Source organism: Sorex fumeus, unplaced genomic scaffold, assembly GCF_029834395.1.
Source record: "Sorex fumeus unplaced genomic scaffold, SorFum_2.1 ptg000028l, whole genome shotgun sequence".
NCBI lineage: Eukaryota > Metazoa > Chordata > Mammalia > Eulipotyphla > Soricidae > Sorex > Sorex fumeus.
In genome coordinates, this window is record NW_026606085.1 from 14,075,529 (window position 1) to 14,090,291 (window position 14,763).

The following is a 14,763-nucleotide window of genomic DNA, read 5'->3' on the forward strand; positions in this document are numbered from 1 at the left end:
GAGCAGGAATGGGCTCCCCACCTCCACCCAGCTCCCAAGTTAACCAGTAGCTTGGCAGTGATGCCTACTAACTGCCCCTGATGCCATATAGTCTCATCAATGGCCATGATTTGAGACTCAGAAATAAAGCTCCCAGAAGAGAGCAACATAGGCCTCATCCATGAGTCAATTCCTGGAGTGCGGGGTCACATTTGCAGCCATGAGACCTCTCATACTCTACACCACTGATGTACCAAGAACAGCATACAATAAGTTGATTGGGTTTAAAAAACATATTTTTAATCTCTTATACAAGGGCTTAATGACTCCAGGATGAAACACAACAATCTTCACACACTTTCCTCTAAGGAAACTTTATTGAACCATTTTTAGTGTATTATTCATAATAAGCAATACAAAATTAATTGTTTTGGTCTTGCTTTGAGGGGCACAGTTTGGGGTTTGGGATGGAAATATTTGAAATATTGTGATAGCAAGTTGCAATGGTGGTGGGATTGGTGTTTAAATATTACATGTAATGAATTATTGGAAACAGCTTTATAAAAAATAAAATAAAAAGACAAATAAAAAGTATTAAGCATAAGCCAAGTGAAATAATCCAAGGGGCTAAAGTGAGAACCAGATACCATGAAATAAGGTTAAACTGGGAGCAAAAAAATACACACTCAAAAGCTATACTTGAACAATTATCTTTTCTGCCCCAATAATGAACCAAATCCATTTTTACTTACCCTATAACTTGATGTTCATAATACTGCAAGGTCCTCTTGAGAGTCTGTTGTATCGTCTGAGGCTATAGAATAATAATAACAATAATAATAAAAATATATTATCAGCAAATCAGTGTCATTCTCATCCTGAGAATCACAGATATGTAGCTTCTGATTATCTCATGAGCATTTCTTTATATTAACCCATTATGCATTATACCACACACTGTTCCCCAAAGGTGCTGATATGAGGCGCTCAGCAATTTCTCAATTTCAAGTATGATAACACTTCCTTATCATATTTTTTCGATTATTCTTTGAACCAGCTGAGTTCAATAAAATACTCACTGCTACCAACAATAAACCTAGGCCCTGAGGACAGAGATGGAAGGGGTAGTAAAAAATATATAGATCATAACCAGAAAAAATCAGATGTGCCCAATGACCAGTAAAATATCAAAGAACTCTTATGGAAAATACTATTTGGGGCACAGGTACTTTGGGCAAGGCATCTGTCTGCAGCAAATGCCTAAGCAGCTTATAATCAAATTTTATCATCGCTTCTCTCTATCACTGTCACTGTCATTCTCATCCGTTGTTCATCGATTTGCTCGAGCGGACATCAGTAATGTCTCCATTGTGAGTCTTGTTGTTACTGTTTTTGGCATATCAAATACACCACGGGGAGCTTGCCAGGCTCTGCCATGCAGGTGAGGATACTCTTGGTAGCTTGCTGGGCTCTCTGGGAGGGAACTTCTCTCTATAACAACTGAAAATACAGTTTCTCTATCTAAGACCAAAAAATTATCCATACCTATTTAGGCAACATAATATAAATGTTTCATGCTTTTCAGAAACCAGAACATAGGTTATATTAACAAAACTGGAAGAGAAAAAATTTTTCAGTGGTAACAGAATTAATTTTAAAATACTGATAACTCAAAGTCAATCAACTAGGAAAAACCCAATCAAACAACTTACTAGGTTCCCTAGAACCATATATGAATTTGGGTAGACTGAATAACTGACACAGTCCCTTTAAGATGGAAAACAGTTGCAAGTCCATGGCCTTCTTCATTTACCTACCCCACAATAAGATAAACTAGACCAGTCTAAAGAGGTGGTTTGCAGAATGGGTCAAATGCAGGACTGGTACCTAAGAAGCAGTCAATAAATATCAGCTTGTTTCTAACAATTCCTCATCCCACAAAGTGGCTGTCTTAAATATATATAATTTAGGTAAGATCGCAGAAATGGCTATAAAGGTTAACTCGAACCAATTCTATGTTCACCACTTTACTAAAAACATCCAGGATGGAAATAATAATCTTCCTAACTACACTTTTCAAAATTCAACATCCTCCTTGGAAGTGAATACTTACTTATTTTAGAGCTCGAGGAAAATGAATTTCGCTTACAACAAGGGTGCTTGATTCTCGACACTACAATTAAGATGAGCCCTTTCAGTGAGCAAAACTATGATCTAAGAAATAGTCTTTCCTTTGGTCAAACTGATTCAGAAATTAGTTTTAGGAGAGATTTGTCTCCAAGTGTTCAAAGGGAAGGGCAGAGGGGGACTTTCCAAGAGCTGGCATTCATTTATAAAGATGAACACTGATTCTCAACCTGGCACAGAAGCTCCTGCTCATCAAAAGAGAATGAAGGCAAACAGAGTATGCCAACACAGAACATCACTCTCAACCTAGAAGAAGGCAGTTATTGGGAAACACGGAGAAGGGAATGCCAACCTTCTTCCCAGTGTAATTCCCCTCTAACCTCATTTTATTCATTAGTCCCCAGTTCTACCAACTGGCCTCCTAGTCTGGTGTGGTGGTCCCCAATTTTTATATATATTTCATTAAAACAAAGTCATTCCTAGTTGGGTTTTTGGCATACAGTGTTCCATCCCGCCACCGGTGTCAACTTCCCTCCATCAGCAAGTGTCCCAGGGTCTCTCTCCCACCCTTCTCCAGCCCCACCCCCAGCTTGCCACCTTAAAAGGCACCTTTGAATTTTGGGTCTCCTGATTTCAGTGTTGACGACTCTGGGGTTTGGATATTCAGCTCTATCCTTCCTTTTCACCCCTGATATTCCTGAATCTCCTTGAACCCTGCCATTGCTTCTCATCTATCTCATGTCCCCTCCCCTACACTCTATTTGTGTAATTTTCACCTGCAGTGTTAGAATGCCCTGAGGGCCCACCCAGCCCCTAGTTGAGGCATCCTGACCTTGAGGACAAAGACACATATCACTGCTCAAGTACAAGAAAAGCGAACCTTAAAGAATGTGACCCAGGGCCAGAGACAGTGCAGCAGTTTAAGGCTCTAGTCTTGCACACCTGGATTCAATCCCTGGCATCATATATAGTCCTGAGAGCTCAGAGTCAGGAGGAAGGCCTAAGCACTCTGGGTATGACCCATCCCCAACCCCACAATAAAAGAATCTCACAACCAGTCTAAAGTGGCTCAGTCAGCCACTGGCTCAGGCCCACTGGGATGTGGGCCTCTTGGCAGTCTTGAAGCTAAGCTAACTTTCTCTTTGGAAATAAGCCTTAAAAGCCAATAATTTCCACAGAGGGATTATCCTACCAATAACCTTTGGTCCCCAAGCATGAAACAGAGAGCAGGAACCAAGAATGATCTCATTCGTACCAAAGGACATTTTTCCCCCTCTGCAAGGAATTTCCCAGCCATTAAAAAAAATACATGCTTGTGAAAGGAGTCCAGCCTTTTAAAGAGCTTCTTCTTTTATGAAGCAATTACTTTTACTCCCCAACAGGAGATAGATTTATGGTTCCCAAACATACTAAAAGGAAAAAGTGTGCCGCACGTATTCTACAAAGCTTCCATTTGGAGAAGCATTTCTATACTTGCCGTTGCTCGCTGGAGCTAGTAGCCACAGCCCACGGGTCTAACCCCAAGCACAGAGGCTACAGAGAATGCCCTGATCCGGGGGAAGTAGAGAAACAAGGGCTTTAAAGACAAACAGACAGACCTTCCTTCCTTGTCAGGACTGTGCCTCCATGCCCATCTACTAGTCAAAAGTTCCACCCAACTGTCTCACATGCCAGACTCCATTCCTCCTGCGTGTGGAAGGTATGGTGCTGGAACGCCATATGCATGAAACCCCAGAGGGAACAGGCTCATAACTTATGGTGCCACAAATAAATGATTACTTTTTAAGTACTAAAAGAACTTTAGAAAGATGATTTTAAAAAGATGTCAATCTTTTAATGTCAAACTGAATTAATAATCCAGCTATAGGGCCTGAGAGAGAACACAAAGGTCAAGGCACTTGCCAATCATGCAGCCAACCCCAGTTCAATCCCCAATACCACATGTGGACTTCTGAGACCCTCCAGGGGTCTCTGAGCACTGCCGGGTGAGGCTCAAGTCCTCCGCCCCTCAAAATTTCCAGCTCTATGATGCAGGAGCTGAGGAGCTAGATGGCCTTAGGTAGTTTGATTAACCCACTGAAGTAAGAATCCTTCTGGGTCATAGAGATGCCTCCAGACCCCGTGCCAAACTGTTTGTTTCAGGGCAACCCAGAGGCGGGCGGGTGAGTTCCCCTCCCCGCCCCAACGGAGCTAGCCCTGGTAGCCAAAAACTTCCAGAACTCAACCACCGCCACACTCATGGCCATTCTCTACATGCTCAAACGGGCATGAGTGAATCTATTCCTGGACATCTCACACTTTACACCACTGACATACCAAGAGAAGCACATGACATTTTGTAGCGTTTAAAGTAGAAGGCAACTGATCTTACAGGAAAATATATACAGATATATATAGACATATATAGATATATACATATATCTGTATATATATTCAGCAACATACATATTATATAATATCAGCACCAAGGTTCAACCTTTAACACCATGTTAATAATCTCTTATAGAAGGGCTTTATGGCTACAGGGTGAAATACAACAATCTTCACACACTTTCCTCTAAAAAACCTTTTTGGGATCATAATTATTCATAACAAACTATACAGAATAAATTACTTTGGTTCTGCTTTGAGGGCAGGGTTTGGGATTCGGGATGGAAACATTTGAAATATGGTGTTGGGAAGGTATAATGGTGGTGGATTTGGTGTTTGAATACTAAAGGTAATCAATTACTGTGAACAACTTTATAAAAATAAAATTAAATTTAAAAAAGAATTCTTCTGAACACATTATTTTTGTGGGAATAAACTGAAATAAAGAAGTATCTAGTGCATACTAGATATTAACAGTTAAGACTATGCTCAGTTACAAATTATGGTTCTTTTCTTCAAAAGTCTCCTCATCAAAAGAAAGAACAGAAGATTAGATTCGAACACCCATCCCACAAGTGCCTCAACTACTGCTAGCAAGGACAAAGTGCTTATTCCAGTAGCCAGAAACAAAAGTAGCAAAATGGTGACCACGCCCACAAATATCTTCAATGAACCCTTTGGATCATGGCAGAGAGGATGACAAAAACAGGACTTCCCAAAGTCAGAGTGAAGACAGGCCAGTAGGCAGGCCTGCGAGTGGGATAGGCAGTACCGCCACCAGGCTGGGATCTGAACCCCAGACAAGCAGTCGTAGAGTCCCCACCGAAGGGCAGCAGTGTCGACTCTCTCCAGGGGTTCCTTCCCAATACAGACAGAAGCAGCAGGAGGAGAGCAAGTCTACTGTTCCTGTCAGAGGTAGAAAATCAAATACATCTGGAGTTTTTCTCCGCTTCTCCCGAAGTAAGGCCTTGAGAGTGGTCTGCTGTCCCTCATCAGCCCAGAGAAGCAGTGAGAGAGAAGAGAAAGCAGCCATCGGGCCCGCACACGCCTGGCCCAGCACAGGAAAGCACGAGGTCACCTCCACCTCCAGTCTCGTTAACAGTGTCCCTCTCTTTGGCAGTACTGACTGGCCACCACAGAGGAAACGTTCTGCTCCTGAAAGGTCATGGGATCCAAACAGTCAGGCAAGAAACAGAGTCCCCACAGAGCCAAAGAAAGTTTCCCTGAGGGGTAGGAGGAAGCAGTTCCCAGCAGCCCTGCCCTGGAGGCCACAGCAGATGGTGCGGAAGTCGGAGGACAGATACGCGTGAGACTGTGTGTGCGTGGGGGTCAGAGACAGAGACAGACAACAGCTGCTCTCAGGGGACAGAGGATGTTTTCACCTCATTCTTCAGAGGTGAAAAACTGAGATTCAGGTGGATTAAGTAACTACCCCAAGATCACACAGCTAGTAAGTCACTGCAAGCCATGGTTGCTCCAAAGAAACCGTCTTTCTCCACAACATGCCTTCTGGGTCCCTCTCACTTTCAACAGTCCCTGATTCTGCATTCTTTCTATTTTATTTTACTACACATATAGCACACATCATATTTAAAAAATACTACATGCCTTGTGGGTCCCTCTCATTTTCAACAGTCTCTGAATCTACATTCTTTTTATTTTATTTTACTGCATATGTAGCGTTTCATATTTTTTTAAAAATACACTCAATTTGGCTTTATAACACTGATTTAAACCCCTAAGCTGCAGAATTATATAGCCATAACATCATTTTCATTTAAATATGAGAAAACTGTATATATCAATGCCAGAAACTAAGGATAAAGATTACTAAGCCCTAAAGCCAGTAGTTTTCAACTCTAAACTTTAAAATCACATTTGGGGGCTTTTAAAGATTACCAATTCCTGAGCACCACCCCAAATTTTCCAATTCAACTGGTCTGAAGGACAATTATGTCCTCCATGTATGGCCAGAGTTGAAAACCTTTCAGTTATTATAAACATGACGATCAAGACCAATAACTCTATATATTTTACCTGAGTAAATCAGCATTGAGAGTAGTATCTGTCTCTCCTTCTTTCTTTCTTTCTTTCTTTCTTTCTTTCTTTCTTTCAGAGGGTAGGCGGCATACCTGGCAGTGCTCAGAGCTTATTCCTGGCTTTGTGCTCTGGGATCACTCTTGGCAGGACTCAGGGTACTATTTATGTTGTTGGGGATTAAATCTGGGTCAGCCACATGCAAGGCAAAATCCCTACCCACTGTACTATCTCTCTGGCCCTGAGAATAACTGCTTTATCCAAATATCAGAAATAAACTTCTAAGATACATTCACACATAACTGATAAATTTAACACAGTTGTATTTATTAGCTGTCACTATTGACTTACAATCAAATATGAATTTGTTAAATAAATGGTCATAGTTGCTTGAGGAATAGAGGTTTCATTTTCATTTCCAAGTAATTCACTTGAAAATTTATTCAATTTTGTGCTACCATGCACACAGCAATACAGCATGGCTGTTTTACTTTGTCTATTAATGCCCATTAACTCCTTCGATCTTCACATCAACATGGTAAGGGATGTGTGATTATTTTACAGATGAGAAAACTGAGGCACAGAAACTATAACTTGCCCTGTGTCAAACAGGTAAAAAGGGACCGAGTCAGAGTTGAAAATCAGGTCAATCCACTCTAGAGTCTAGAGGTTAATATCCGTGTTATACTTGACAGAGGATTTAATGCTCAAAAGATGATGGAGCACTTTACAGCCCGCATTTTCAAATCCACGTTATCCCAACGGATCCTTTCACAAGTCCGGGGAAACAGACTGAGAAAGAAAGTCAGAGATCGGTGCCTTGATTTACAATATGAGCGTTTCTTTCTGTAGGATACTATCAGCATCAAGCAGCTGGGGTATTCTGTTTTTAATTCACAGTCATGGTCACGGTCCTTCCGTTGTTCATCGATTTGCTCGAGCGGGCCCAGTTTCCATTGGAGACTTTGTTGTTACTGTGTTAGGCATATTGAATGCGCCACGGGTAGCTTGCCAGGCTCTGCCGTGCGGGCGAGATACTCTCGGTAGCTTGCCGGGCTCTCCAAGAGGGGCGGAGGAATCGAAACCGGGTTGGCCACATTGCCTGCGTGCAAGGCAAACGTCCTACCGCTGTGCTATCGTTCCAACAGTTGAAGTAACATGGTTACGACAGTATTTATGTTCATGCTTGTTGTGGATGAAATTCCTGCCTGTCCACCTTCCAGAGTTTCCTGGAGTCCTTGCTGGTCCCCTGCTCCCTCCCTGGTCAGCAACCCACGTCCCATTTAGGAATCTCAGTTCTGTACCCAAAGGCCAAGGAGATGTCATTAGCTGCTATGCACTCCCTTGGGGATTTTTGTTTTGGGTTTGGGTTTTTTTTTTTTTTTTGAGATACCACATGTGAGTGAGCGCATCTGGTATTTGCTCTCCCTCTGAGTAATTTCTCTTACATGACCCTCCTCCAGCACCAAAATATAGCAAAAGAAAAGACTTTGCCTCTGAATGCAGTATCTGCATGCCTGCGTTCACTGCAGCACTATTTGCAGTAGCCACTTTTGAAACAGGAGGGCTAATGGTGATTGAGTGGTTAAAGAGGTATCACAATCACGATCACGACCATCCTGTTGTTCGTCGATTGCCTTGAGCAGGCCCCAGTAACGTCTCCTTCGTCCTAGCCCTGAGATTTTTTAAAAAGTGCCATATTCAAGGCCCTTTCAGAGTTAGGAGAATGAGACCCATCATTGTTACTGGTATTTGGCATATTGGGTACACCACGTAGAGTTTGCCAGACTCTGCCGTGTGGGCAGGTTACATTCGGTAGCCTGCCAGTTTGTCTAAAGTAGGAATGGGATAATAAGATGTTGTGCGGCCGCAAATTCTGGGAGCTGGATTTTAGAGTCTCTGGGTCTTGGCCGTTGATGGGATTACAAGGCGCCAGGGGGCCAGTTGGTGGGTGTGACCCCTGCCTACTGGAAGATGGAGGATCTGGGTGGAGGATGCTCAGCCCCGATCCAAGCAGGCTTGGAGATCTCAGTCCTGGGACCCGCATGCCTTTGTCCCTCTGCCGGTACCTTATGGTATGGGATAAGGAAACACAGGAACACCAGGAATACCAGGGAGGCACCAACAACAACAATAAAAATATTTCTATGTCAACATAAAAACATCACAGGGATCCAAATGAATTATTTGCTTTTTAAATGCGCTGAACCATTTAAGCTAATCTGTATGAACAAAGACGTCATAGAGTTCTTCTCCCAGATGCCCTTCCCTTGCTTTTCCCTTTCCCTTTCTCCTCCTTTTCCCTCCCTTCCTCTGGCTCACCTCTGCCCCCTGAGTGGCATCTGACAGGTCAAGTCCCCACATCCACCAACCAAACTCCTAGACCAGTCTTCAAAAATCGTCTTCTCTTCCTTCCTTCATCAAAATGCCAAGTCTCCTGATCCAGTACCCAAAGCCAGTGCTCGGGAGAGGTAATACCCTCACCCCTCCACCAACCCTTAAAAAGTTGAGCCTCACACTGGAAACAGCAGATGGCCAGAGGGCTGTTTCCCTCTATTACATGTTCTGACCCACTATCAGTGAGAGATAACTTGGGGACAAAAAGACTCATTCGCCTTTAATTAATAAGAGGAATATCTCCATTTCCTCCACACAAGAAAAAGCTTATTTTGTTTATTCCAACATAATCTGCCAAATTCCATCATTAAATTGATCAAAACTAGGACCAGAGAGATGACTTAAAGGGCCAGTGAATGTTTTACTTGCCATAGCTGACCCCCAGCACCAGTGTCCAGTACTGCTAAAGAGTTCTGAGAGCCCACCACCAGGTACAGCTCCAAAGCAAAAGCTGCCAACCTCAACAGAACACAAATCAACTGATCCAAATCCTGTTACATGGATTCTCTTTACGGTTAGCCTTGTAGCACCAATAGACCAAATTATATGATCGGTATCATTAATAAAATTATTCAAAATAAATTGTCACTGCAGGGGCCAGAGAGATAGTACAACAGATAGGGGTTGCTTGCTTTGCATGCAGTTAACTCAGGTTCAACCCCCAGATGGTCCCCCTAAAACACAGCCAGGAGGGGAGTGATCCCTAACTGCAGTGGCATGAGTAAGCCTCGAACGCAAAGGGTGTGGCCCCAAACCAAAACCAAGCAAAAACCAAAAAAGGCACTTTGATCAACTTAACTACTGCTAAGGAGACAAACCATAATCATACCATAATCATCAATCTTGTTAATCCAGACATAACATTAATTTTCCCAGGCTCTGACTTCAGTTACTATACACAAACAAGCAAAAAAAGATGACAAATTAAATATAGCAGGACCTCTGTATTTCAAAGCCAGATGTTCTACTGACCTTTTGTATAATGAGCCAGTCTCTTCACCTGGGAGTTAAAAAAAAAAAAAAGAAAACCTTTGGGGAAAAAGAAAATGCCTCCATTTTCCCATCTGGAAAACAGTTTTAAAAATTTTTAGTTCTCAGGGTCATTTTGACACACAGCACAGAGGACAAGGAGGAAGGAGAGGAAGAGGAGAAGGAGGAGGAGCGGAACATAGTAGGGAGAAAATTAGCAAAAGCCTGAATAAAGGGCCAGAGGGCAAGTCCAGGAGGCAAGGCTAAATCCCCAGCACTGCATGGCAACCCCTGCCAGCACCACCAGGAATGATGCCTGAGTACAACCCAAAGTGGTTCAAAGCCTTCTGGGGAAAAAAATAATAAAAGAAAAATCTGTCTTTTGGTTTTTGTTAGCTGTTCATGATTGGGTTTCAGGTATACAACGTTCCAAAACCTGTCCTATCACCAGTGTACATTTCCCACCACAAGTGACCCCAGTTTCCCTCCTGCCACCAGCCCTGCCTGCCTCTATGCCAGTCTTTTTCTTCCTCCTCCTCCTCCTTCTTCATCTTCTTTCTCTCTTCTCTCCTCTTCTCTCTCTCTCTCTCTCTCTCTCTCTCTCTCTCTCTCTCTCTCTCTCTGTTTTAGAGCTTACCTTCTGAAACTGTGGACCAGGACCCAGATAGGTTCACACAAGTGAATGTGGGATTGTTTTAAACTTTCTTTAATTTGTTGTCTTTAGTGTTTGATTTTTATACCTATAATGTCCAGGGTCTCTTTAAAATGCCTTGGGTGAAAAGGAGTCCCTAAGTGGAAAAAGTGTTAGGAAGCCCTGTTTTAAAAAAACAAAATCAGAGCATGAGGTGCATTATGTGGAATTCTACTCAGAATGGTTGATCAGCTCTAGGACCCTAGGCTACCTCACAAGAGTCCGGGGTGAAGGGTGAGTGGTCCATAAAGGAATCCAAACTGACAGCCTCTGCCTTAGTAGGAGCCTGTTCTAATTTGCACTGCACAGTAGTTACTATCATTGTAGTTATTAATCATAAGCAAGTATATAATAAATATGATAATCAAGGCTTCATATACAAAGCAGACTTATTTTCCCAGTGTTTTCCCTTTGGTTTTTTAATGTCTTTCCAAAAATAGCCATAGAGTTTCCGTTTGAGACAAGACCTAATACCATCAATACTAATTTTAACTGAAAATATGTATTCCCCAAAACAAAACGGGATCCAAAGGATTGTTTATTGAGTCACTTTCCTGCTTTCAGGCATGAACACATTTCTGCCATCCAAGAACCTCGGATGTTTCCCACAAACTCTAGAGTAACAGCACCTTCAGTCTTGGAAAGCTTCACAGTTTACAAATCACTTTCTTTTCCCTCACCTCATTAGATATTCACAACTTCCAGAGTCTCCCATGTAATTATCCACATTTTGCAGATGAGACAAGTGACACTGAGAGAGTTCAAGTGTTTTGGAGGCATGAGGGCGCAGAAAGAGCCCCCCACCAGGGCCTTCTCCTTGCAGCCGAGGGCCCCACCACTCACTCACTTCTTGTGACTGGAACTCTGAGCCCCCATTTCCTCCCATCTACGCTGCACAGGGAAACACCCAGGCTGCAGAGCTGATGTCCCCCACACTAATTATGCAGTTACATAAACTGTGCTGGGACCATCACTGACTTTGGGGGGAGCCTTGGGAGAAACAAGCCTCTAGGCAGCATTCCGATGAATGTGTCGCTCAGTAAGAAAACTGAAACGAGACGGCAGAAGGTTCTGGAAACCTTCTTCAGACACTGGACCTAGTGGGGTGGAGGTGGGGGCTGGCTCTGGCCTGAACCCTTAATCTCGGCACATGATGATTTGGTTCACACTGGCAGATGTTCCCAAACTTGGCTGCCTACCACGCACCAGTACCACCACCACCCCAAAAACCGACCTCTTATTTGGAGCTCAGAGCCGGGTGTGCCTTTCATCAAGACTCGCCCAGCCAGGCCCCAGCTCTGTGAGGACTGGGGGAGGTGGTGCTGCTCAGATCCCACAGTGCTCAGGCACTTCCAGGACTCCACCAGTGAAGGCTCGGGATTGAACCGGGGCAGGCATACGCTGGTGTGGGCCCTCACTGCTGTGCTACCTCCCAACTCTAAATCTACTGTCTTTAAGTGGAACTGAAAAGCACCCCCTGAAATGTACCTTGAGGCCACTACCAATGCCCCGGATTCTTGCAGTGTCCCCCAGTTAGTATCACCCACTTTGGGCCAGGCTGGTTCACACAGTGCAACAGGGGAAGGTTTTGGACTGAGTGCCCCACTAGCAGGCAACAGGTATTCCCACTGAAGTCTCACCAAAGTCCTGGAAGAGAAGAATCATGACCCCAACAGTGCAAATATGAACAAATGTGAGCCCCCAGAGTCAAGAACTGGCCCGTCATCTAGCTAGCATATGAGTCTACGTGTCTCAGATCCACTCTACTAGATCTGTCTCCAAGAACCAAGAGTTTTGTTAGTTTTTGTTTCATATTGTTTTGTTTTTTTGCTTTTTGGGTCACACCCGGCGATGCACAGGGATTACTCCTGGCTCCTGCACTCAGGAATTACTCCTGGCGGTGCTCGGGGGACCATATGGGATGCTGGGAATCGAACCTGGGTCGGCTGCATGCCAGGCAAACGCCCTACCCACTGTGCTATCGCTCCAGGCCCAAGTTGTGTTAGTTTTTGTTCAGAGTCTACACCTGGCAGTGCTCAAGGCTTACTCCTGGCAGGCTAGTGAGACCATCTGGGTGGGGTACCTGGGTGGGACCATATGGGGAGCCCGGTACAAGGATCAAACCTGGGTTGGACGCACACAAGGCAAGTGCCTTACTTGCCATCTTATCTCTATAGGGCCCAAGGACCAAGTTTCATACCTGTTCCTCTAAATTAAAGCACATTGTTCTATCTTCAGTAATGCAGAGATGATCATGGCTGAGAGCTTGTGCAGCGGAGTCGCGATGGAGCAGATGCCTGGGTGTGATCTCAACACCCCCACTCCAAGCCTAAGCACTGTGGGCTGCAGACCTAGAGGTCCCTAGTCAACACCAGCTTGTGAACACCCCCCACATCCATCAATGCTACGGACATGCCCAAGCCCCCAATACTTCAACAAATGGTCCTATTTTAAAAACAAAAAAAGGAGGGAGAATCTCATTGAAGGTATTAAATTTTTGCTGGATGGTGTCATTTGGATAGAGCACATCTTTTCCAAACCTCAGGGAGTTATTGTTTTGTTTTTGTTTTATGAAATGGGAAATTCTTAGCAAAACTATTTGTGGGCATGTTTTAAGATCAAAATGAAATAAACCACAATATAGAATTGATTCTAACCAAAAATTTCTTGAGAAGCAGTTAAAAATATATTTTAATGGGCCTGAGATATAGTACAGCGGGTAGGGCACTTGCCTTGCACCTGGCTGACCCAGTTTGATCCCCGACATCCCACAGCCCCTACCCAGAGTAATCCTTGAGCACAGTTAGGTATAAACTCTCAACACCACTGGGTATTTCCCAAAAACACACCAAAAAAAAAAAAAAGGTATGAAATTGATCGGAACTGATCATGTCTAATAGCCTAATACCTAGAACTGCTGCCAGGCACACAGCATAGTCCAAGGCTGCCAGTGAGAGGCCGCAAGGCTAATAAATGCCATTTTACCTTGTGCCAGGAAGCAACTTCTTTAAAACATTCCAGTGGTCATAGTGCTTGCCAGGACTCACAGACCCCTGGCCGCAGTGTGGTTGGACACTGCTTTTGAGGGACCCAGCAGCAGAGCAAGCACACAATGAAGTAGCAGCTTCATGCTCACAAGGCAGGCAGCCTGGTCACCGAGCCCTCCCGTGCCTTTCAATGCTCCCGCAGTGTCACGTGGGCATTTCTGGAGAAACCCCTGCTGCCTGCAGTACTTGGGCAGTACTTCGGTGCCCGCTACAGTGAAGAGTTTCTCAGAAATCAGAAAGTTAACAGTTCCTCTGCCTGGCAGTCAAATTGTCAAATAAACGCATGAAGTAAGGAGATGCTATGTCACACCTAAACGCTTAAAAAACCATTAATGAAGAAGAGACTGATCAGCTTCAGAAGTAGCCTCGGAACAGCAAGGAGATGTGCCCAAAGCAGATGAAAGTGGGGGATACGAAGAGGGAGGGGGCAGGGAAGAGGGCCCGGGAAAGAAAAGGGAGATGGGATCCGAGCATCTCCTCTACTGCTGTTTATGTGAGCATAGATAAGCTCTCTCACTCAAAGGAAGATCCTTCCTAAGGTAAGAGAAATTCTCCAACCATCTGAGCATCTGAGGGGGTAGTATGTGGCACGAAATCCACTTTTTTCAATGCTAAATACAGATTAAAGCAAATATTTGATTATGACTTTGCTCCTCACATAGACTGAAGAGGTAAGAATTGTGCTGACCAGGCTGACTTTATGTACAAAGCTTCATCTCAAGGTTGTAAATAAGTATACTGTCATTCAGATGCCAGCTCAAGTGTCAGAGACACTTTGTTTAGCCAGTTAGTTGCGAGTCTAATTATTTCAGGACACTGATAAGAACAGCTCCTTGGAGTCTGAAAGTCTTGAACTCTGAAATATGTAGAATCATCAGAATATCCTGTGGGTTCTGCCTGTCCCCACAGCTTCATTCCCTCTTGAAGGAAAACTCAGCATTCAAACACAGTGTTAAGGGTCATCTCGTGAGCTCAATGGATGGAGATGTATTCAAGGGGCTGACAGCGACTTCCATAGCAGAGTTTATGATGCGATACTCTCCTAAGCTAGAGGGACACCATAAGCTCGTGTCTTTTGGGTAATAACATGCAGACAGAAGAAAGTTAATGCTTCAGAGCATGGGAAGTCTTATATTTTCAATTCAA

At 43.8% G+C, this 14,763-nt stretch overlaps 1 protein-coding gene across 1 annotated transcript in view; it reads right to left on the reverse strand.

The window, feature by feature from the left end:
• Positions 1-14,763, reverse strand: part of GUCY1A2 (guanylate cyclase 1 soluble subunit alpha 2) — a 201,928-nt gene that overhangs the window by 162,095 nt on the left and 25,070 nt on the right. Inside the window, exon 2 of the mRNA XM_056115229.1 lies at positions 732-793. Coding sequence (XP_055971204.1) covers positions 732-793 — 62 coding nt within the window. The remainder of the gene's footprint in view (positions 1-731; positions 794-14,763) is intronic.